Consider the following 25,829-nt stretch of genomic DNA (forward strand, 5'->3'; position numbering starts at 1 on the left):
TTTTTCTGTCCCTCCTTCTCAGGGCCCACCCTCCGCGGACGCAGAGTCTGCTGGTCAGACTGATGGTGGGCGACGGCGGTTCTCTTAAGGCAGTCCAGTCTTGCCCTCGGCTTAGGAAGTCTCCGAACGGCCAGCTCAGATCCTCTGCGGCGCAGCCCTGCCGGGAAAGCCGCCAGACCATCCTCAGGGGCGCGAGTGGAAGAATCACACTGCAGCAGAGGTAACAGGGACCACGGCCAATGATGGGGGATGGGCGCATTAGAAGATAAGGGATCAAGAATGCGCCACGCCATCTCTGCTCGGCCTCCTTAGCCTCCAAGCAGTGGCTCCGGTTATCCTCCCAGATTCCAACAGACTTCAGAAGTGACAGCCACGTGGAACGCGGGGAACTGGAATGTTGGGCGTGGGAGGCGGGGCTGGAAGGGCGCCCGAGAGGTGAAGGACCCGCGTACGCGTGCCCGGGCGCCGGCTGCCAGGCGACGCCGCCGGGAGCGAGTACGTTCCTGACGTCACGCGACGTTCGTCCAATAAGCGGAGGCTGCAGATGGCGCCGTTCCGCCCCCTCCCGCCCCCTCCCGCCCCCGCCGCCGCCGCCACAGCGGCCGCCTCCGGGAGTGTCTGGGGAGGCGCGGGCCGCCGCAGGCTCAGGCGCTGCAGCGCTCCGGCTGGAGCCGGCGGACTAGGCCCAGGGATACGCTCGCCCCGACTCCGCCGCCCGATGTCCTCAAGATGGAGGCAGCGGGGAGGGCGGCGTGAAGAAAGCGGCGCTGTGGGCGCGGGAGCAGGGACCCGGGCGCCCAGGGCGGAGGCGGTGGCGGGATGGGGCTGCTGCTCATGATCCTTGCGTCGGCCGTGCTGGGCTCCTTCCTCACGCTCCTCACCCAGTTCCTGCTGCTTTACCGCAAACAGCCCGAACTGCCGCCGGACGAGGCCTCCCGCGCGGGCGACGGCTTCCGCTACATCAAGCCGGTGCCGGGCCTGGCCCTGCGCGAGTACCTTTATGGCGGCGGCGGGGCTGAGGAGCCCTCCGGCGGGCCCCCCGAGGGCGGCGCGACCCCGACCCCGGCCTCCGAGACCCCCGCTCCGCCGACGCGGGAGACCTGCTACTTTCTGAACGCCACTATCCTGTTCCTGTTCCGGGAGCTGCGGGACACCGCGCTGGCCCGCCGCTGGGTCACCAAGAAGATCAAGGTGGAGTTCGAGGAGCTGCTGCAGACCAAGACGGCCGGGCGCCTGCTGGAGGGGCTGAGCCTGCGGGATGTGTTTCTGGGCGAGACCGTGCCCTTCATCAAGACCATCCGGCTCCTCCGGCCCGTGGTACCCGCGGCCACCGGGGAGCCCGACGGCCCCGAGGGGGAGGCGCTGCCCGCCACCTCCCCCGAGGAGCTGGCCTTCGAAGCGGAGGTGGAGTACAACGGGGGCTTCCACCTGGCCATCGACGTGGACTTGGTCTTCGGCAAGTCCGCCTACCTGTTCGTCAAGCTGTCCCGGGTGGTGGGGAGGCTGCGCTTCGTCCTCACCCGCGTGCCCTTCACCCACTGGTTCTTCTCCTTCGTGGAAGACCCGCTGATCGACTTCGAGGTGCGCTCCCAGTTTGAAGGGCGGCCCATGCCCCAGCTCACCTCCATCATCGTCAACCAGCTCAAGAAAATCATCAAGCGCAAGCACACTCTTCCGAGTTACAAAATCAGGTGAGAGAGGTGCGGGGACAAGTCGCCCACCGGCACGGGGGCCTGGGGTGCTGGGAACCCGGGCCTGGCGGGACGCTGCCGCCGGCGTTGGGTGGAAGGGCGAAGACTTATTCCCAGCCCCTGCTTTCCGGGGCTCTTCCCAACCCTGGCAGAGCCCTAGATAGAGGCAAGTAGGGCCCACGTTCTTTGCTTCCGAAAGACATTAATAGGAGGTAGGAACCTTTTCTAAGGTGCTGTCAGCAGCATATTGAACATGGAAGGCAAGTCCACCCTCCTTCCCGGAGTCGGCCCTGGGGCTGTTGAGAAACTGTTCCTGTACGTGGTTGCTGCATCGAGGGCAGCTTTGCAGCATCACCTTAGCCACGTTGAGAAATTCTTCCTTGATACAAAGTACAGGCATGAGGAGTGCTGGTATCCCAGGGCTGTTATATTGTGCAACTTTGATGGTTTGGCAACTTTGAGGGCAGAGGGAGGATCTATTTGAAAGGAGTACTTTCCCATAGCAAGCTGGAAACGAGTTAGGAGCCTGTACATAGTGCAGTTCTCTGTACACTTTATGTTAATGTCATCTGCTCTTTTGGGGGAGGTTCTACAGCACCAACCCAGACTCTGTCCCTCGTGTGTCAACTCCATGACCGCAAGTTCCTCCCACAGTACCTGAAATTGCCCTGCAGGTAGTATTTTAAAGTATTTAATGTATTTTAAAGATAGGTAATGATTTTAACCTTTTAAAGAAGCCTTCCTATGTCTGGCAGCTTGTTTCTATGTAGGATACTATTTTGATTAACGTACAGGTTTCTTTTCTGTCTGTCTGTCTTTCTTTTAATATAGCCCTGGAAGGGGAAAGGAAGTTTTGCAGGGCTAGAAGTTTCATCCACTTTGTTCTAGGAAGGCTTGTCGGTGTTGAAGCAGAAAGGGTCATCTATGGCTATTTCTTCTGAAACAAGTGAATTTTAAATTCTACTTTCAGACCTTTAATTTTGTGTTCATTAAAATGTTTGACCCTTTTGGATTTTGTTCTTTATTATAAAATTATGTCAGTCTGGTATTTGCCTTACCTAGTTCCCTTTAGTGGAAGTTACATATTTGTAGATCACTAATTTTCTACCGCAGTTTCAAGCATCAGTGACCCAGATGATTAAGAAATAGTTTATGTTTGCATTTGGGGTGGAGTATTGACTTACGTATGTGGTGGATTTACCTTACTAACTGTGTTTTGTTTAGGCTGATAGCACAGACTGACAGCTTAAAACTGTCAGGTGGCAGGGGAAAATTTTAATGGAAATATTTCCCTAGATTTGCGGTCGTTGGTGAACTGGTCATTCACTATGTTTGATTTCCTGTTCTGTGAAGTAGAATATACCTTAAAAAAACCACTCTTTCAGTTCTGGAATATAAGTGACTAAATCATAAATGAGTTCTGGTGTTTAAGCAGTGAGATATTTATAGCAGTGTGTTGCTGAGAAAGTCATGAGAGAAGGTTGTCATGGATTTTGATAATCTATCACAACTTCAATACTGATGTTTTCTGGGCGACTTTCAGATAGTAAAACTTGATTAAGTTATTGTTTGGGGGTTATTTGCAGAATAGCCAGTGGTAGTGAGATTACATGTCATTTTGACATGTAGACTTAGAATTCAGTTAAATCTGAACGAAATTATGATTAGGAGTTATGGAGCCATTAATAGGTTTATTTTGTTGAAGGAACTTTATCATCTATATCACTGAACAGCATCATCATTTAAAATACAGCAAAATTGCTTTCACTTACTGTATCCAAAGGGATTTTTAAAAAACAGCATGCATTTTGTTATGTATGATTTTCAACTTTTAAACCTTAAACATTAAATGATCACCTCCAGAAATACACATATTTGTGCTCTTTATATTTGAAGGCATTTCAGTGGTCAGTCAGTAAATATTGCACAGAATGTATCACTCAGTCTGTAAATATTTATTGTACACCTGCTATGTGCTTGTTGTAGGTGGTGGGGCTTCAATGCTGAACAGCCTCAACCCTTATAGAGGTTAGAGTTTAGTGAGAATTGAATAACCTGTATGTAATAAGATTTAAACTAGAATGTGATTGATGGGGTTGAAGTAACTAGGAGGCTGATTTTATGTTAGTAAAAGAAAAAATAGAAGTGTAAGGATGAAAAGGGCTGCTTCAGGAAGTGTTGGGTTCTCTCATCTGTGTGTAGCTGTTCTTTCTGCCAGGAATCTTAAACTACTGATGTGGAGCGGATTCAAGTTTCAGCTAAGAGAATGAATTAAATACATTTAAGATGTATAACAGTTCTCATAATGAGAAATAAAGTAGCTAGTGTTTATCCTTTTTCATAGTTGAAGGAATAGTGCTCAGAATAGTTAAGTAACTTGCTTAAAGTCACACAGCTGTCAAGTGGTGAAATCCAGCTCTGGTAAAGCCAGGCTCCCTTTTTTCTTAAACTATACTAAGTTGTTCTTAGGGAATTTTTTTTTAAGTATGCTATCAATATAATATATGTGGAGGTATCCTTCCAGATTAACTGAGAACTCTGAGAAGAGTATGACTATAAAGCTTTTTTTCCCTTTAAATTGGGAATTTTGAAAAAGTATCCTTTTAAGATTAAATCATAAGATTAAATCTCTGGGTGCTGCCCCACATAGCATTTCTTCTTTAATCCAGCAGATTTTATTTCCAAATAGAAGGGCTTGCTAGTTTACCCTTTTTAGCTATTTAATCTACTTAGTAGAGCTAAAGCAGTAAAGAAAATTGTATTGAGTCTTAGGAGCCTTCAGCACTTTAAATTATTATATGACAGAAATATCTTGCCAATTAACTTTGTTGTCACTTCCTCCTCCCTCTTCATTTGTTTTTCCATTTTCACGTTGCTAAAGTAAAGGGTCCATCGGGACTGCCAGTTTCTGATGTCTCATCGAGAGATGAGAAGGGAGCTCAGGGTTGCTTTCTAAGGACCCAGCTGATAGACACTTCATTTTACCCAACTAACACAGTTGGTAAAGCATTATATTTAATGAGTTATAATATGTATACATATTTTCTACATATTATAATTCTAATTTTACTAATATTCTCATTTCACCAGCTCAGTGTTAATTGTGTTGGTTTTTTTTTCTTAAAATGTATACTTTAAAATAGTAAATTAAAGTTGTAGGTTTTTTTTTTTTTATTATTCTGAACGAAAAATTAGTCTTCGAGACAGAGATTACCGCTAATGTTCTTGACCACGTGGGAAGATCCATCTGCAGCATGAAATCTGAATACTAGTCCTGAGGAGCTGAGGGTTTGGAAGTAAGATGTTTGAGATTCTTACTGATGCTTCTGTTCCGAGAGCATTATTGCTGGGTCGTTAGCACTGGTTGTATACTGAAAGGTCAGGATTCAGTTTGCGGGTGCTTTTAATTTGGCCCGCACTGGAGGTTTTATGTTTCTCAATTACCGACATTTAAAAATGGAAGAATTTGTATGATTTGGATTTCTGACTTCTCAGGAAAATTTAGACGATCTCGTAGCCCCAGACCTGCATTCATCCTAGTAGTAAGTAGTAAGATGGAGAGATGGAGTCTAGAGCAGCTGCCAGAGGCTCTTACATGTAGTTTATAGTCCCCACCCACTTTCTCTGCTTACTGATGGTACCTGCCTGGCCTCACATCATATGAATTTGAGAGACTTACTAAATGAGGAGCGTTACTGACACTCTTCATTAAAAATGGGAAGAGTTAATAGCTGAATAGTAGAGGGTGATCATTTTTACCACTCCTTAAACAGTTTATCTTTGAAGAGACTTTCACTGAGAAATTTTATTTTATAAAGGACATTATCATCATAATGTTGAATTTTAAGAAATCATTCTATTAGAAATCTTTTTAAAATCTCTTGAAATATTTTTTTGTTTCTCTGCAGTACAGTGATAGTAAGTAGATAGTGCCTACTTTTCCCTTGAGTTTGGTGGACTTCTTTAGTGCAGGGTATGGGTCCCTAATTAATTATATGTAAGCATTTACTTTTCTGATCTATAAATAAGGGAACAGCTACTTAGAGATAAAATTTGAATTCAATGAATGAGAATGGAACAAATATTTGGGAAAGATTTCACTTTCCAAGCTCATGGAATATCTTCTGAACATGACTATTTTTGTTATAACTGTTGTTCTTTTACTCAAAAATATTCTAATATATATTTGTGGAAATTGTTCACATATTCTTAATGACGAAATTGAGGAGGTGAGGACAGGGATGTATTTAGTTAGATAGGGTCTTTTAGTATCTTTATATTTATCTGTGTTTTCTCTAAATATATCATTAATTTCAGAGAACTAAATTAGGGTTGGTCTGGAAAGCCTCATACTCTGTAATGTGGTTTGTAATTGTGTTATTTCTTCCTTGGTCTTATGAGATGAGGAAGAAAAACATTTATTCATACTGTTAGTTATTGCTTTTTTAATTTTACTGATTATTCAAGGTAAAGACATGAAGTAATCCATATCTTAAAAACTTTCAAAGTAAATTCACTGAAAGCTGACAATGTCATTTGTAAAGTTAAGCATAATGTACTGTGTTTATTTGCTTACTCTGTAATACTTTTTTTTCTATATATGGACAGCTTTTAAAAGGTGTCTTTGCCTAGGCTGGAAAATACTTTAAAATAGCTACTAAAATTCCTTAGTGATTGTAGAAATCATAGTTTTACTTACTAATAGTAGGAAAGATAACTCACCTTTGATACTTTGGAGAGTGGAGACAAGGACACTGGGATATTACTCTAGCTCTTCCAGAGTAATGATGCAGTAGCTAATTTTTTAATCTATTGTGCTTTTTTTCTTGTACTCCTCCTCAGATGACTATCTCTATATAAACGTAATTGTAAGATCATGGTCTTAGATAAATAACTAAGTCATTTTTAAAATGGCCACTTATTTTCAGTAACTACTTCCTGAAGAATTCCATACCTGGTGTTGTGAGAGTATGATGAAGGTGATAAAAATGGTTATAACATAGTTCATGCTCTCAGGCTGGCTAGTCTTCCTGGGAAAAACAAAAAATAATTAAAGCTCATTATTACATTATGACATTATTATGACATTTGGATATATTTAAGACCTTCAGTTTTGTGAGAAACAGAAAGAGGAGAGGTCATTGTCTCGACTTTGTGTTGTGTAGTATTTTGTGGCCTTAGGTTTCTTGGTACACCTAAGTATATTCCAATTGGTGCTGATTTTACTTCTTGTAGGTTGGATTTTGTTAAGCTATTTTTAATTATTGTGATTTAGGCACTTAAAACACGTTAGGTGGAAAATGATATGTTGAAAATTAAGTCTTTCCTCTAGAAATTCGCTTTATACATTGAAGAGAGAAGAGTAATTATGAAGGTCCTGTTGAGTTCTGATCAGTAGTGTATACAGGTCTGTTGGCTGTCTGGGAAAGCCCCACTTTGTTCCTGGGAATAGCCAAAGCAGATCATTATAAAGTAGACTGTAGTGGAGGAGCATGGCTGATCAAACACTTCATACAGACTTACTAATGTTATTAATCTGTCATGAGGCAGAGGCACAGGTAATAAAATCAGTTTGCTGACTATATTTGCCAGGCAATATGTGTACAGATGCAAACATTTGCTGTCTCACTTAATAGTTACAGCTACTGTGTAGGAAAGGTTGGTATCTCATTTTTACAGATGTGGAAACTTGAGACTTAGAGGGGGTTAGTGTGTTTTTCAAAGTTAAAAAGTCCTGGACTCCCAAAGACGTGAGATAAATCAGTGGTTACGCTAAGTAAACCAGGAGTGTGCAAACAAGTTGATGTTAGGCCCACAAATTGGGAATGATTTTTACATTTTTAAACTTTACATTTAAAATAACTCAAAAAGAAAAAAGAAGAAGAATGTACAACAGACCATGTGCACCTACCAATTCAAAATACTTACTATCAGGCCCTTTGTTAAAAAGGTTTGTGAATTCCTGCTCTAAACCCTTAAACAAAAAGCCTTAAAAACCAAAAAACTATGCTTACGTGCCTACGAAAAAGAAACATGTATGCATGTAAGTTGATAGGTACTTTTAAACCTTTTTTTGAGGGTCCTATCTTTTTAGAAAGTTAATGAAAACCATGGATACTCTGCAGAAAATAAATGAACAGTTTAATTTTATAAAGTTTTTTGTCCTCTGGAAACCTGTCTGGGGTCCTTACACTCTAGGTTGAGTGGTAAATGCAGATAGAAGGACCCAATTTTCTTCCCATAAATATAACTAAAACTAACAGGCTAAAATAAATATGAAGCACTTCATACTGGCCTTCTTGTATGGCTTGTATGGCTCAGGCATTTCTAAAAAACCTCTCTATGCAAGGAAGTATATAATCTGTCTCTTCTTTTTTTTTTTCCTCTTAGTAAGATTCCCTATAGCAGGCTGAAACTTTCCAAATCAGTTGTTCAAAGAATATCTGGCATTTCATGTTAGTTTCTACCAATAAATACCTCATTTAGACTCAGCATTTCTTCCCTTCACATTCTCCATTTTCTAAGAACTGGGTCACCAGGCAACAAGTCCTATTAAATCCCTTTATTCCTTTCTGGAGCCATAGGACCTACCAACACTTTTGGCGTGGCATCAGAGACCATCACACTTCATTGGAAAGTTGTAAAGCAACTACCTGGTCATTAGCAGAAGTTGTACAGAGTAGTTTCCAAGTCTCTCTTGCCAAATTGCTAGGACTCCCATAAAACCACATACTTACCGTATTTGTACTAGGGGAAATGATGTGTAAGTTTTAATTATTTACCTTCAAATGAGTAGAGCTGCAGGTGCTAAGTAAAGACAACCCGTACTATGGAATTATTTCATTCTTTTTGGGTTGAGGCTATAGAGAAATGCTTAAATTACTATTCCAGTAAATAGAGCTTTGGATTAATGTGTACCTGAATTTAGCATTCTTTTGAGCAACAACCCTTGGACAAAAGGCCTTAATCTTCTCTTAGTCTGAGTTTCCATTATCTGTAAAATAGAAATGGAAACGATATCTAATTGGAGATAATAAATGTCACATATGTCTACCAAATAAATGTATCTTTCCTTTAGTAACTAATTGAATATACGCATTTATTGATTATCCTACCTTGGTCAGACATTTTGCTAGAGATATGTCAGACGTTTGCTGGGTGATACATTAAAAAAATTTTCCCTTTTCAAATGAGTGATAAACTCATTGTAAAAATTCAGTTAGAAAAATATGAGATGTCAAAGTGAAAAATCTCCTGTGATACGTTTTCTTAAAGCAAAGTGTTAAATTTGGAGACTATTCTTACATATTTTTTCTAAATGTATTCTAATTTGTTATTAATTTATAAAAACAGGATCATAGGTGATACCCCACTGTTAGCATCTTGCTTTTTTTTTTTTTTTTGCTTGTTTTACTCACTATATTTTAGTTTTTCAAATATACCTACTTTATTTGCTTTGACAAGTGGTTAGAATTATACTGATTGGAAGTACCGTAACTTAACCAATTCCTTGATTTTTTTTTCAGTTTTTCACTAGTACAAATAATGGTACCATAAACATCCTGTTTATATCTTTGTGTAGATACTAGGTTTTTTCTTTTGATGTTTTTAAGTTTGGTTTTTTTGTTTGGGGATTTGTTTTCCAGTTTTTTTGCAAATGTTCAACTATTATTTAGGAGCATTAAGAAGTTAAAAATGTACTTCTCTCTCTTTTAATTTTATTTTCCTGATGTATACCCAGTGTTAAGTTTGAGGTGTACACCTAACTCAATCCTCAAACACACATATACAGACCTCTTATATACTAAGGAGGTACCTGTTTTTCCCTCTGCCCTTCCCTATCCATCTCCCTCTCCTTTTCTCCTTAATAATAAAATGGGGAGTATAATATAAATGTGACTCAGAGAATTGGTTTGTAGGTATAACATGGACATTCTCCTCTATGCAGTATATATGGGTCTAACTCATTCACTGATTTACTCCACTCCTGGCAGTACTCTCTCGCTCTGAGCTTATTATCTTCTATAACTTTTCCTTCCAGTCTATTCTGGCCTCCTGGCTATTCTTACACTCCAAGCTTGTTCCCATCACAAAGCCTTTGCTAGTCTTTCTCCAGCAATGTTCTTCCCACAGATAGCCAAAGAGCTCACCCTGTCACTTTTCTGGTCCCTGCTTCCAAATCACCTTTTCAACTATCCTGTATAAAAAAGTATGTTAGCCTTTTAAAAGCAGAATTTTTTTTTTGCACAACCTTTTTATTAACACATAATGTGTGTGTGTGTTATGTTACCATGCGTGTATATAGACACTGCCCAAAACCTAGGTATAATCTGTCTCTTCTTTTTTTTTTCTTTTTTTTTTTTCCCCTCTTACTAAGATTCTTACTTATACTTAATAAATTTTCACAGAGTGAACTCAGCAATGTAACTAAAGTGCTGGGATTTTGAATTTAGTCTGTCTCAAGAATACCTGTTCATTGAATTTCTTAAGCAGAATGCATGGAACATATTTTAAGCCTTTTTTTTTTAATGGTTGAAAGTTTTCATTATAAACACAGACTGATAATATGTAACTCAATTCTTCCTGATTGTAAAATCAGTATTGAAGAGAAGTGCCTCCTCCTCACACACACACGCGCACGTGCCCACAAGCATAAATGATGCTGACTGAGGTCTCCAGCAGTACACAGTGCTGACTTCAAGGTCTGTCAGGCACCTTATGGACACCATCTCTCCTCTTCTCACTTCCACGTACAAAGACAAAACACAACTGTGTTTGCAGCCTTCTCTGACACTCCAGAAGCCTTGGTTTTTAATTTCACATTCTTAGGAAAGGTCAGTATCAATAAACTAGATTATCATCCTTCCCTTGGACTAATACAGAATAACAATAAAACTTATTTTCACTCTTTTGGTGCATAAATACCAGTTTTCATGAAATCAGTGAAATGCATTAGAACATGTATTTCTTCTCTAATCAGCATGACTTTATGCCTGTGAATTCTTCATGTATTGTAGGGAGAATGGCTGATGATAATGTAGGTGGAGTACTAAAGTGTCTGTGCTTTGATTTGCATAACTTTGATAACAAAAAAAAATGCTACACAATTTTCCACTCCCCAGCATAATTCTTCTTGATATATACTTGCAACAGAAATGCTGACTAGCACAGTAAAGATGTTTTAGTTGGGTTTATTCTTTTGTATAAAGTACCTGTTGCATATACGTGGTTCATTGGTAAGGTATGTGCCAGCTGAATTTGTATTTCTAACCTCGGTCTATTTAGAAATGGTATTTCTGCTAGGATCAATTCCATATCCTACCTGTATCAATGTGCAATTATAAGTGACTTGTTTTTTACTATAAAATTTTAAGTAGCAATGATAGGGGGATAATATTTCTGTTTAGTAGCTGGCTATAAGAATCTCTGTTTTGAAAAATGACTGTGCTGTGTTCTTAGATACAGCTGTTTCATGACATCAGTATCTACTAAATAGTGCATCTGGTGTTCATGTTGTATGCTAACTCATTGTCCTTTCCACACAATAGCCTTTCATAAATATTAGATTATACTCATACTCATTACTAAGGATGAATGTGGTTGCTGACTACACAGTCTTGCTGCCTTAGTTATTTGGTCAAGCAAGTAAATAATTCAAAGCTTTTAGTTCTATGAAACTTGCCATGGCTGAAGTAAGAGCCATTCTTCTATAGCTAATTTCACTGTATAATTATTTTTATAATACATTGAAAATCTTACTGTGTTCTTACCATTATTAAGTGTAGTATTATTTTCTGTAAAACTTAGGAAGATGATGTCTGGTCTATTTTAATACTTGGAAAAGTTGTTAGTTCTCAGTATTTAGCTTTGGATTTTAATCAGGACTATAATTGCAAAATCTTGACATGGGAAGAATTTAAGCAAATGTTTGTAGCAAAATATAGTTCCTTCTGTTTGCTAATGCTGGAGTGGTAGATGGCTGAATTTAGTTCAGATGTTTTGAAATTAGTGAAGTGTGAGGAGAAAACTCATGACATTCTTAGTCTGTAGTAAAGCCCGTGAATACAGTTTATCTAAATTATAGGCCGTTTTAATTGCTCAGTTAAAATATTTGAGTAAATTATTCAAAATATGTTAATATTTAGTACTATAGACTTAGGGTTTGGACTCATTCTGAGATTCATGCCAGTCAACAAGCACTTATTAGATCAGAATCTGTGGAGCGTCTGTGCTCTTAAGGTTTCTCTTGGAAGTAATTCAGGCTCTTGCCCTAAAACAGTAGGATTAGGGGATGAGGAATGTCTGTTTACTATGGATGTTTACTAAATCATTTCTTGACTTAGTGTATCCTTGGGCAAGACATACAACTTCTAATTTTTGATACTGAATGAAATAAAAATCTAAAGATTTTAAAGTCCTTAGAGAAAAGAATTACATAAATGTTAATGTCGTATTATTATTCACTTCTGTTATTTCTGCATAGGTCTAATGTAGGAATTTTTCCTAAATATGCAGGTACAAATCATCTTTAAAAATATTTTCATTTAGTAAGTTCCAACTTTAGTTAGTGGTTGATTAAGCACTAAGAGTAGAGGAAGATAGGAATAATACTAAAATCGTTTATACTTCAGAAGATGCTTTGCTACTTTTACTTGGATAGAGAAGAATGAGGGGCGAGCTGGACAGTTACAACCTTAAAGTATTAACTTTCACCTCATTTCTCTTGTTCCGATCTTTTGCTGTTTCTTACTTCATATCTGAGGTGGAGTTTTTGTCTGATACATCTGAGTGGCTTAAGAAGATAGACCTCTGTGTTATATACTTCACTGTTCGTGTCTTTACCATAGTAGGGAGTTAACAATTTTGCCTTAAGGTGTTTTCCCTCATCCACTAGACTTCAGAAGAGATTCAGTTTACCCAGTAAATGTTTGATACTATCTTTGTTCAGGACACTATGCACTGCAAAGAGAATTAGTGCAGTGAGGAAACAAAACTGTCCTTCCTTCCTTCAAGATTTTTAAAAAATCTAGTAGTGAGAAACAGTGTACTTAAAGTAAGATAGTAAGTTACAACTTGGAACTTAAGAAGAATTGTCAGACTAAGAAGAATTGCTAAGACTAAGAATTGCCAGACTCAGTGATTTTCAAAGTGTGGTGTGGGGACCCCTTTGGATCCAAGAGGAGCCTCCCAAGTCAAAAACTATTCTTATAATAATACAAAAATGTCATTTGCCTTTTTCACTGTCTGTCTCATAAGTGTGCAGTGGAGTGGAATGTGAGCTTGTATATTCTTATGTTTAAAAGTATTATTTATAATTTCTAATGTGGTAAATATCAATAGATGTAACCCACATAAACAACAGCTTTTTGAAGTCCTTAATTTTTTTGAATGTATAGAGGTCCTGTGAACAGAATCTTTGAGAACCACTGGTCTAACCTGAAGTTTATTTATTTTTTCCGTATGTAAAGGAGGTACCCCTATTGCCTCACTTTCTGAGTCAGCTGTAATGAATATTAAATACATACATTATTTTCCGTTGCTTTAGTATTGCTTGTACATACTGGTGTTGTAAGGAGTACAGGGCTGGGATGTCTTGCAGTTTTGACTGTACCATTTACTGTGTGATCACAGAAAGCCACTTGAATTGCCCCATATTTAGTTTTTTTCACATGTAAAATAAGACTTATAATGTACATTGTTACGAGTTACGAGAATCAAGGATGTATATGAAAGTATTATGTAATTTATAGACATACTAGAATTGTATAAAGTAATTTTTATATTCTCTTATTCAAAGGCATGTGTTGGGGAATCTGGTAGAGAGAAATAGGAATTTGGATTTGAGGACAATTATCATGGTTCTGCCCACCCACCTCCCCCCCCCTTTTTTTTAAACCTTTGTGAAAGCTGAGAGTTGCGGTTCAATTGACCATAGGCTATGGTAATGGACCTTCACATTGTGGGTCGTGATGAACATAAAAAGGTAGACTTATCAGACACGGTCAAGAGAACTACTTGGTTCCCTGAGCAACTTATCTCATTTGATACTTTCTCTCTCGTGCAGATGATATCAGTTAACACTGACTCATCTTTGAGTCACCAGCTATTGAGTTCTATTATGAGGGACCTGCAGCCTCTATTATCACTCTTTTGTTCAGTGCTTCAGAAAATTGTGAAGGAGTTTAGATGTAGATAATTCTGTGCGGAATTAAGAGTTTGGATAAAAGTGAAACTTTTATATTAGGTAGAGGGTATATGGATGAGCAGGGGCGGGGTTTTTTTTTGTAACAATATTTATTATCTTTGTTCTTATTAGTTACATAACTGTTCAGGAATATTTTTTTCTCCCTAGGAGTACAGAAATTAAAATAATTTTCCCAGATACGGACTTTGTCAGCCCAATGCACACCAAGGAATTCCATAAATAGAATAGTTCTCTATGGGTTTCCTTAAGTCGGTTGCTTAATATATTCAGTTTAATATAAGCCTTAGTTAAAAAGCTTAATGACACAGAAGGTGATACGTAAGGTAGGGAGGCATACTGACTGTTACTAATTTGTTTTCTTGCACTTACAAGTTCATATCCTCACAAAGAACACAATTAAAAAAAAAAATCAACTAGTATGGTGACTGAAATCATGGCCACCTGAAGTCCAAGGAAGACAAACAGCTATAACCATGAACATCAAACGTGGTAATGTTGAGCCCTGAACTGGTTCCTTGTGGAAGGGAAGAAATTTGCTGTCTCACATGTCTGTAGGAGACCAGCCTTCAAATAGATAAGTAGAAAGTTTGATAGGAAATATTTCTAGAGCACCTTACTGTGCTGAATGCTTTATGTGAATTTTCTCATCCAGTCCTTACAGTAACCCTGTAAGATAGGTGCTAATTATTATCCTACTTTTACAATGAAGAGACTGAGGCTCTCAAAGTTTAATTAGCTTGCCCAAGGTCTCAAAGCTCCTAAGTGCTGGACCCACAATTCAGAACCAAGTCCTGACTGCTGTAAACTACCTTGTCAAAAAGAAGCTGAGAAGTGAGGGGCGGTAAGAACTTTTCATTATTTCATGTAGTCCTTATAACAGCACTGTGAGGTGGGTGCAGTTATTATCCGCCTTCTGCATATGAGGAAACTGAGGCTTAAAGTCAAGAAGTTTGCTCAAGGTCATATTGCTGGGAAGTGGCGAAGTGGGATCCCAAGCCAAGCTGTCTGGCTCCAGAGTCTGCTCTTAACCACTCTTCTGTCCTGCCTGTCAGATATGTTTCCTCCTCAGGCAACTCCTTGTTCAGTGGGAGGCAGGGGTGGTGTGGGAGAGCTGGAGAGAGACAGACACGTAAAGATGGTGATTAGAGGCATCACAGAAGTGTGCGTGAAGTGCTTTTAGAACCCAGATGAGGAAGCAATGACCAGATGGGGGGGGGGATGGGGGGAAGGTTAGAGAGGAGGTGACTTTGAAGGAGAACTTGAATAGTGAAAAGAAGCTTACCTTGTGGGGCTAAGTACGGGATCAGGGTGATTAGCAGGCAGACCAATCTCTCAGAAAAAATAATATAGCCGTACTTGCTAAGTGTGGAGGGGCTCGGTGTGTGAGTTGTCTTTTTCATGTAATATCAGTTGAACTGTTTAAGTAAATTGAAAATTTGAAATTTAGGTTCATGGTTTACCAATATAGAAAATTAAGAGTATTTCTAACCACTTGTACTTTTTCTTTCTAGTTTTATGTAGTTTTGTATTAGTGTGCTGTATTTTGCATAATAACGTGTACCATACAAGTTACGGCTAGTAGAGGTTTGTGATGAAATTTAAATAGAGCAGGAGAACTCATTATTTAAAGGACTGCTGGGGTGCCTCAGAAGAATAATAAATGGAAACACATTTTGAAAACGATCATCGCTGATTTATCTAGTTTATACATCTAGTTTGCTAGTTCGTAATGTGCGAGAGCCAAGACTGTCGGACTGAAAGGCAGAAATGACACAGAACTCTCAATTGCCTGTTTGTATCTGCTTGTTCTCTCTTCCTCAGGCAGAATGTAGTGCTGTTTGTATCCTTGAGTCTGAAATAAGACTAGTCTCTGAGTGTCTGCCTGATTGGTCTCTCTATTCTTAGGTAAGAATTTTGTTGCATATTTGTTGAAGGGATGAGATGACATTTAAGCTGACTTTAAAGGATAGTATAGCTTTAGGCACAGGAAGATGAGATGAAAGTACAGTGTAGGTAGAAGAAATAACAAAGGAACAGAATCAGGACATTTATGATGTCTTTAGGGATTCAGTGAAGAAGCCAGTTAGGTGAGACTCAAGTGCAGAGAAGGAAGAAAACCAGAATTTGTGTGCCTGTTACATGACAGGAACTCTAGGTGCTTCACATGTGTGAACTCCCTAAATCTTTGGTATAGTCCTGTGAGGTAGCTTTTTACTAAAGAAAATAAAAGAGGCTTTAGAAATTACAAAATTCTAAGTGATCATTGAAAACCTGAACCAAGCCATTGGGAACACAGAAGAATAGTAGAAGAGACATTTTAGCAACATGAATTTGGGGGAATGGAGGTGGAACTGATTGGTTGTGAGAAGGGGAGGAGTAAAAGGTAACTTCAGGTTTCTAAGTGTCTGAAATGCCAAAAAGAGAAAACAGGAGAGGAGGAACAAGTTTGAAAGAAAGTGTTCCATTTACTTTTAAGCATAAATGTATGGAACATATAGAAGCTGTGAGAGGAAATGATGTTGCTAAGGAAAGTATAAAAGAGAAAGGACACAGAAGGGGGGAACCAAAGTTGTTTGGTATACAAAACAACCTCTTCTAATTCTCCATTATGGGAAATTTCAAACTTATTCACAAGTTAAGAGAATCATTCAGTGAACCCCCATTATTTGCAGCCAGATAATCATTAACTTGTGGCCACTTTTGATCATCTGTATCTTCCCACACTCCCCTCTCCTGATTATTCTGAATCAAATCTATTATCAAATCTCAAATCTCTAAATTTGGTATGATTCTAAATTCTTTACACAACACCTTCCCTCCTTGACGAAGCCTCATCCAACCTCTGCTTGATTATTTCTAGAGGCAGAAGGCATGCCGTACACTGAGACAGCTGTGTCCTTTTCTGACTAGCTCTTACTGTTAGAAAGTTTTCCCTTTTATTGAGCTGAAAGCTCTAGCATATTTATTATTTTGGCAAGGACACAAGAACCCATGCTGAAGTCAAGAGTAGATTTAGACTTCAGAATATTTTTTTATTGGGTTTGTAGTGAACCCTTTTTCTCTAAAGATCTCAGTGTTTGCAAACAGTATTACTGTTGCCGTGTGATGGAGATGTCACCAGCTGGCATTCAGGGTGCTTATAGAGCAGTCTTGAAGAAACATCTCAGTCAGAGCAAAAACATATTTTAGATGTTAAAAAAGATTCTCTCAGATCCATATATAAGAAGAAGGCTTGGCTCCTCTTGTAGGTGTAAAATTTTAAATATGTATTTTTAAAATGTTACCAAAGTAATGCATATTTTTTAATTAAACATGTTTTTTCTTTTAAACTTTTACTGAAGTATAATTCATTGCTCAAAAAGTGAACAGAACAGCATTCAGAACAAGGAATCTAATATTACCAGCAATCAAAAAGTCCCTCATATGCCGCCTTCCCTGCTCTGTCTAAGAGTAACTACTATCCTGACTTCTACCACCGTAGCTTTGTATGTGTGTTGGGGAGAGGTGGGAGTTGCCTGTTTTTGAACTTCATAAAAATTGAGCCATAGTGTATGCATTCATTGTTTTTCTAGCTTCTTTGGCTCAATAGTATATTTGTGAGATTAATCCATGTTATTGTGTATAGATGTAGTTTTTTTTTTTTACTATATTTGCTATGATACATTCCACTGGAAAGTACCTCAGTTTATCCCTTCTATTGTTGATGGACAGTTGCTGTTACAAATATTCTTATGCATGTCTTGGTAAACATTTACGCACATTTTTATCAGATATGTAGGATTGATGGGTCATAGATTACACATCTATTCATAAGCATAGTAGATAGTGCCACACAGTTTTCAAAGCAGTTATAATAGCATGGTAGCAGTTTCACATCCTTTTCAGCATTTGATATTGTCTGTCTTTTCATTTGAGTTAATGTACATAACTTAAAAATCAAGTATAATATAGGACTTATGATTAAAATCAGCTGTTACTTCCCTAAACCCTCTTCTTTCCTCCCCTAAGTCACATTCTTTAGGAGCAACCATTTAAAACTACTATTTCTGTTTTTAACAACTTATAAGAGGCAGTGATTAATAACATGGGTTTTGGAGCTAGATTGCTTAGATTATTTTCTTGACTCCACCACTTACTGTGTAACTTTGAGCAAGTTATTTAACCTCTCTGTGTCTCAGTTTCCTCCTGTACAAAATGGGAATTAATTATAGTACCTACCTCATAGAATTATTGTGAGAATTAATAAATGTAATGCCTTTTACATAGTGAGTACTCAGTTAAATGTTAGCTATACTAATTAGTTTTAGTGTTACTCTGTATTACTCAAAAAAGTCATACAACTGTCTTGATTTTTTAATCAGATAAGTCTAATGAAACATTTACATATCAAAGCAATGACAAGAGCAATTATCTCTAGATAATTGGGTTAGATTTTTTTTAAAATAGCTTTATTTAAATATAATTCATATTCCATACAGTTCACTTGTTTAAAGCTTACAATTCAGTGATTTTTAGTATATTCACAGACATGTACAACCGTCACCATGGTCAATTTTAAAACATTTTTGTCACCTCAAAAACAAAATCCCATACCCTCACCCATCATCCTTCTTACCCACCTACCACCCCTAACCCTAAGCAACTATTAATTACTTTCTGTCTCTGCTGACTCCTCTATTCTGGATTTTCATATAAGTGAAATTATATAATTTGTGGCTTTGGGGGCTTATTAGCTGTATCTATTTGGAATATTTTTTCTGCTCCTCTCCCTCCCCTCCCCTTCCTACCCCTCTCTTTCTTTCCCCTCCCCCTGGCACTCCTGTTATGTGTATGTTGGTGTACTTAATAGTATCCCACATTTCTCTAAGGCTCAGTTCATTTTTCTTCATTTTTGTTCCTCTTACATAACCTCTGTTGCTCTGTCTTCAAATTCACAATTTTCTTTTTCTTCTGCCAGTTCACATCTACTGTTCATAGCCCTTTTGGTGGGTTTTAAAATTTCAATTATTGTACTTTTCAACTCCAGAATTCCCACTTAGTTTTTAAAATTATTTCTGTGTCTGTTGATATTATGTATTTGATGTGACATCATCATAATACTGCCCTTTACTTCTTCAATCATGCTTTAAAATTTGTGTGAACATATTTGTAAGAGCTGTTTTAAAGTCTTTTTCTGTTAAATCCAACACCTGATGACTCTAACTGGCAGTTTCTTTTGCCTGCTTTGTTTCTGCTTTATGGATCATGCTTTCCTGTTTCTTTGTATGCCTTATAATTTTTGTTGGGAACCAAATATTTTAGATAATATACTATAGCAACTCTGGATACTGGTCCTGCTGTCCCAGGGCTTGTTATTTGTTTGTTTTTTAGTCATTTGCCTGGATTATTTTAGTGGAGTGTTGAGTCTCTGACATTGTACCTATTGTTTTCAACAATGCCCTGAGGCACAAATTGTTCTAAAAATGAATCCAGTCAAATTGTGGCTCCTTTGAAGGAGTAGTTTCTGAAGTTAGTGTTTGATATTTGTTTTGACCCTAGGAAAGCTCCTCCCAGCTGTGTTAGTTCCTGGTTCTCTCCTGCAAGCTAGGCAGCCTTTATCGTAGGCTGTATCTTCATTAAATCCATGAATCTCTTCCCATTAGCCTTTCATCTCAACCTCCATTGTTCATGAGAACATTTTTAAATTTGAGCTTTTTCATATTCTATTGTAAACAGTTCCTTTGGGAAGAGTTTAGAAGCTGTTTCATGGCCTGCTTTCCCTCTCCTCCCTTGGCAAAATCTTTGAGCCAGGGCTCTGGAGTTAGGGATGGGGACAATGGCAAGTTTCTCTGTGAATGACACTCCCACTCTAACTATTGGGTGCTAGATGGAGATAGGATGAGAGGTGGTAGCAGCCTGAGGACATCTTGGCATAGAACCACTGTGACATGAGCCAGGTCAAGGACAGTCAAGGCCCCTGTTTTCTTAGTGTTTTTGGCCCAAGGTTGAGTCACTGTTCCACAGGTGGGGACTGTGTCAGTGAAAGGAGTTGCCAATCTCTTGACCACACTTGCCCCGAACTTAGCCTAGTAATAGGTAACTAAGGGCCAGATGAGAAACACTGATGCCTGCTCTTCCCTTTGGGAAGAAAGCCCTCTAACAGGGAGCTAGAGGGGGTGAGGCAGCCTGTGTTCTTGGCTTTAGCAGTCTATCTCTTCCGGGCTGAGCTTGTTGGAGGGAGCAGTCTTGGTTCAGACACCACAGACTCTCACCTTTCTTGCCATATTTTTGTGGATTTTCTTGAATAGAATTTTCTTTGTTTGCTGTTTGTTTTTAGGACCATTTGCAGAGGCTTTAATTTTTGTTTAAATAATTTTCACCAGGTTCATGGGGGAGCAGGTTGGTGGAGCTTCTCATACTATCATGATAGAAGTACATCTTCCCAAGTTGTTGTTTTTTTTTAATTGAAGTGTAGTGATTTACAATATTAGTTTCAGATGTACAACAAAGTGATTCAGTTTTATATATATATTTATGTGTGTGTGTGTGTGTATATGTATATCTATATACACACACATTCATACATATTTTTTCTTTTCAGATTCTTTTCCGTTATGGGTTATTACAAGAAATTAAATATAGTTCCCTGTGCTATTTAGTAGGCCCTTGTTGTTTATCTATCTTATATATACTAACATGTGTCTGTTAATCACCAACCCCTAATTTATCCCTCCAGCCTCTTTCCCCTTTGGTAATCATAGTTTGTTTTCTATGTCTGTGAGTCTGGTTAAATAGAATTTGTATCTTTTTAGATTTCACACAGAAGTGATATCATATGATACTTGTCTTTATCTGACGTAACTTCACTCAATATGATAATCTCTAGGTCCATCCATGTTGCTGTAAAGAGCATTATTTCATTCTTTTTATGGGTGAGTAATATACCACATCTTCTCTATCCAGTCATTTGTTGGTGGACATTTAGGTTGTTTCCATGACTTGCCTATTGTAAATAGTGCTGCTGTGAACATTGGGGTACATGTATCTTTTTGAATTACAGTTTTCTCTGGATGTATGCCCAGGAGTGAGGTTGCTGGATCATATGGTAACTCCATTTTTAGTTTTTTAAGGAACCTCCATACTGTCCTCCATAGTGGCTACACCAGTTTACATTCCCACCAACAGTGTAGGAGGGTTCCCTTTTCTCCATACCCTCCCCAGCGTTTGTTATTTGTAGACTTTTTAATGATGGCCATTCTGACTGGTGTGAGATGTTACCTCCTTGTACTTTTGATTTGCATTTCTCTAATAATTAGCAGTGTTAAGCAACTTTTCATGTGCCTGTTGGCCATCTGGATGTCTTTTTTGGAGAAATGTCTATTTAGGTCTTCTGCCCATTTTTGACTGGGTTTTTTGTTTTTCAGATATTGAGCTGTATGAGCTGTTTGTATGTTTTGGAAATTAGCCCTTGTCAGTCTCGTTGTTTGCAAATACTTTCTCCCGTTCTGTAGGTTGTCTTTTCGTTTTGTTGATGGTCTCTTTTGCGATGCAAAGCTTTTAAGTTTAATTAGGTTTCATTTGTGGGGTTTGTTCTGTTTTGTTTTGTTTTGCTTTTATTTCCATTACTCTAGAAGACAGATCCAAAAAATATTGTTGCAATTTACGTCAGAGAGTGTTCTGCCTATGTTTTCCCTCTAGGAATTTTATGGTATCCAGTCTTACATTTAGGTATTTAATCCATTTTGAGTTTATTTTTGTATATGGTATTAGAGAATGTTCTCATTTCATTCTTTGACTTGTAGCTTTCCAGTTTTCCCAGCACCACTTATTGAAGAGATTGTCTTTTCTCCATTGTATGTATATTCTTGCCTCCTCTGTCATAGATTAATTGACCATAAGTGCATGGATTTATTTCCAGGCTTCCTATCCTTTTCTGTTGATCTGTGCGGCTGTTTTTGTGCCAGTACCATACCATTTTGATTTGTAGCTTTGTAGTGTAGTCTGAAGTCAGGGAGTGGGATTCCTCCAGCTCTGTTCTTCTTTCTCAAGATTGGTTTGGCTGTTTGGGGTTTTTGTGTTTACATACAAATTTAAAAATTTTTTTGTTTCAGTTCTGTGAAAAATGTCATTGGCAATTTGATAGGGATGCATTAAATCTGTATATTGCCTTGGGTAGTATGGCCATTTTAACAATATTGAGTCTTCCAATCCAAAAATACAGTGTATCTTTCATCTGTTTGTGTCATCTTCAGTTTCTTTCATCAGTGTCTTCTACGGAGTACAGGTCCTATGCCTCCTTAGGTAGGTTTATTTCCAGATATTTTATTCTATTTGTTGCAGTGCTAAATGGGATTGTTTCCTTAATTTCTTTTTCTATTTTGTTGTTAGTGTATAGAAATGCAACGTATTTCTGTATATTAATTTTGTATCCTGCAACTTTATCAAATTCATTGATAAGCTCTAGTAGTTTTCTGGTAGCATCTTTAGGATTTTCTATGTATAGTATCATGTCATCTGCAAACAGTGGCAGTTTTACTTCTTTTCCAATTTGGATTCCTTTTCTTTCTTTTTCTTCTCTGATTGCTGTAGCTAGGACTTCCAAAACTATGTTGAATAAAAGTGGCAAGGGTGGATAGCCTTGTCTTGTTCCCGATCTTAGAAGAAATGCTTTCAGCTTTTCACCATTGGGAATGTTAGCTGCAGGTTTGTCATATATGACCTTTATTATGTTGAGTTATGTTCCCTCTGCACTCACCTTCTGGAGAGTTTTTTTATCATAAATGGATGTTGAATTTTATCATAGCTTTTTCTGCATCCATTGAGATGACCATATGGTTTTTATTCAATTTGTTAACATGGTATGTCACATTGATTGAATTCCAGGTTGGTTTTGAAAGTTTTCTACAAGAGGAAGTACAGGTAGCTTGTAAAAATCTAGTTTTCTGAAAACTAGAGAAAACATTGACATTTTTAAGTTGATAGTTCAACAGGAGATAAAGGCTAATGAATTTTGAAGGATTTTGTGATAAGATGGGTAGAAAGGGAGGGGGATAGAAGCCTCCTTCACTGTCAGGATTCCCTTATGGGTATGAGACACTTAAAGGCTTGGACTAAAGTTTTGAAAAACCAAGTGTTCTTAGAGAATGTGAATGTGTGGGTTCTGTTTATTAGCTTGTTGAACAAATAGATTTATCCCACTGTTTAGTGTGTTGTTTTTAAACATTTAATTTTAAACATTAAATGGAATACATTTTTCCGATTTTAGTTTATTTTTATGCATAAATTCTTTTAGGAGACCCCCCCCCCAAAGCATCACTAAATCCAAATTAGATTTTACTACATACAACATGGAAGTCACACCCAAAAAGATTTGTATTGAATTTCAGCTTTATGCTTGACAAGAAAAATTGATTAATAAAACAGCTGTGATTTAGCAAACTTGGGATTATTATATTCAAAGTTGCTAGTGTATATAGTGATATTTGTGATTTTTTTTATCCAATGACAGAGTTATATGTTCTTCAGGAGCCTTATGTGTTAAAAACACTCAACTACAACATTATATTAATATAATAGATATAGTTCTTAATTTTTTTCTTCTCAAAAATTTGGTGCCAGCCTGTGTGAATCAAATGATTTCAATGGAAATTAAAAACCAAAGGGGGCTTTCTTTTTTCCATCTAGTTCAGAAGCAGGAGAAAAGCACTGAGCATTATCTGTATACCTAATGAGCTTTCCCTAAAAAGTCTTTTCTTTGATCCTGTTCATTGGACACTGTAAAACAGTATTTCTCCCCCTCTGTTCATATCTTTCAGTATAAATTGTCATATTTTCTAAATGTTTATTTCACTTTTAATGTTAGATTTTTATAAATCAGCTCATCACATACTTCAGTCTTTAGAGTGTGTGTGAAAGGTACAGACAGTTTTGAGACCAGATTGCATTTGAGATTTCAAGACATAAATGCCCAGCAGTTTAAGTGACAGCAAGAATAAGAGAGTGAAATCAGTATATATGGTCTGCTGCGATCTGGGACCTAAAGCCAGTTATAGAACGTGTTTAGGGTTTGGATAAGCTTTGAGGAGTAGGGGGAAACCTGTTGGTACGAAATACTTGAAAACAGGGTATCCTCTGGATACATGAGGTGACTGCCTAGATTGGAAGGTTTCTAATGAGGAAAAATAGTATTGAAAAGATTAATTATGGTAGTCCTTGAAAGTGAGACCAAGAACTTTTGACTGTCTTTTTAGTGTGTGGTTAGTGAGAAGGCATTAAAGCTTTTTAAGCAGACAAATGTCATCTAGTGACAGTGTATGAAGTGAATTGAAAACTGCAGGCCCTCAAGCCCAGTTTTCTCTCATTTTCTTTGTCCTTTGCTTTCGTGGATGAGTACAGATTATGTTTCAAATTAAAGTTTTTTTAAGCCTATAGTTTGTAACTGAAACTTCTCCATAAAAACCAAGAGTATTAACAATGAGCACATAAAAGCCTGAATAATTTCATAGGTAACTGAAGTGTTACGTAGTTTGGGCTTTGAAGAAGTCATACTAGCTTGAATTCTGATTATGCCACTTACTGTATAATGCTGAACAAATTCCTTAACCTTTCTAACCCCTTTTTCATTTGGAGAGGGAGGCTAATAATATTGCCCCTCAGGATTGTGAGCATTGAATATGATAAAGCATGTAAAGCTTTTGGCACATTGACCAGCAAATAGTAAACATCTCTGATACATACCTTTGCTGCTGTTAATTGTTGTTGTTGTTATATTATTATTATTATTATTATTATTATTATTATTATTATTATTATTATTATTATTATTACTATTACTATTACTATTATTTTATAGTTATCATATACTAATCACTATACAATTAAATTGTTTCCTTGGAACAGTGCGTTCTGACTTTTAATATTTTACTGTAGGAAGACTCTTCCCATCTGGTCCAGAAAGAATACTGCCCTACCCAAGTTTCAGGACCTACTGATGGCCTTTAGATTTTCTTTTCCTTTGTTCTGGTGTCCTGCCTTGTCAATGAGGGCATGCCAAAAAAACAGGAGGTCTGGGTGCCATCTGCTGCTAGTTATGGGGAAGTGTGGGAAGCTTTGGTTCTGTAGGGCACATGCAGTATTAGGTGTTCATTTTGTTTTGTATTGCTTTCCTACAGGTAGGTTTTGTTATTATGTTTTAAACTGTGGTGTTTATTATTCAGAGATTTAGATTTATCTTTACTTTCGTCAGGTTTAAGCCGTTTTTCCCATTTCAAACCTCGCAAGGATTTGAAGAAGATGAAGAAGAGCATATCCATATACAACAATGGGCACTTACTGAAGGCCGCCTCAAAGTTACATTGTTAGAATGTAGCAGGTATGTTCTTTGCTTTGTCATCACTACATTATGGGAAAGAAAATGCAGTGAAAATTTACTTAAGCAGTCAGTATTTGTGTTTATTCCTCCTCTGTGTTAATTTATATTGTACTGTCTGAAAATTCTTTAATCATAAATTTCATAAAAGCAATCCGTTACAACTTTCAAAAAGTATAAACTATATTTTAGAAAGCATTCTAATGGGATCATTTATTCTGCAGTAATTTCCAGACTTTTAAAATGTGTAATGCTCTGTTGGCATATTTCTTACTAACTATTAGAAAGCTGTTCATAGCATAAACACTTTTGAGAATTGTTTGTGATAATTGGAAATATCCTGGAAAGTTGCAAAACAAGACTTGTAAACCCCTGATTCTTAAAATTTTAGAGTTGGAAGGGAATCTCAGAAATAATCTTGTTGCCCAGCCTCCTTAGTTTACTTTTCCATCCCCATAAGTCTAAGCTGTGTTCATATTTCGCTTAAATTACTTACTACACTAGCCTCTTAACTTATCTTCGAACACTGGTTACCAGTGTAACAACCAGAATGAGCTTTTCAAAGTATATATCTAATTGTCACTTT

The 25,829-nt window shown here is 37.9% G+C and overlaps 1 protein-coding gene across 1 annotated transcript in view; it reads left to right on the top strand.

Moving 5' to 3' along the window:
* The first annotated feature begins 553 nt into the window (after positions 1 to 553).
* Positions 554 to 25,829, top strand: part of PDZD8 (PDZ domain containing 8) — a 68,739-nt gene continuing 43,463 nt past the window's right edge. Inside the window, exons 1-2 of the mRNA XM_045506567.2 lie at positions 554 to 1,691; positions 25,121 to 25,246. Coding sequence (XP_045362523.2) covers positions 820 to 1,691; positions 25,121 to 25,246 — 998 coding nt within the window. The 5' untranslated portion in view covers positions 554 to 819. The remainder of the gene's footprint in view (positions 1,692 to 25,120; positions 25,247 to 25,829) is intronic.

This window comes from Camelus bactrianus, chromosome 11 (assembly GCF_048773025.1).
Source record: "Camelus bactrianus isolate YW-2024 breed Bactrian camel chromosome 11, ASM4877302v1, whole genome shotgun sequence".
NCBI lineage: Eukaryota > Metazoa > Chordata > Mammalia > Artiodactyla > Camelidae > Camelus > Camelus bactrianus.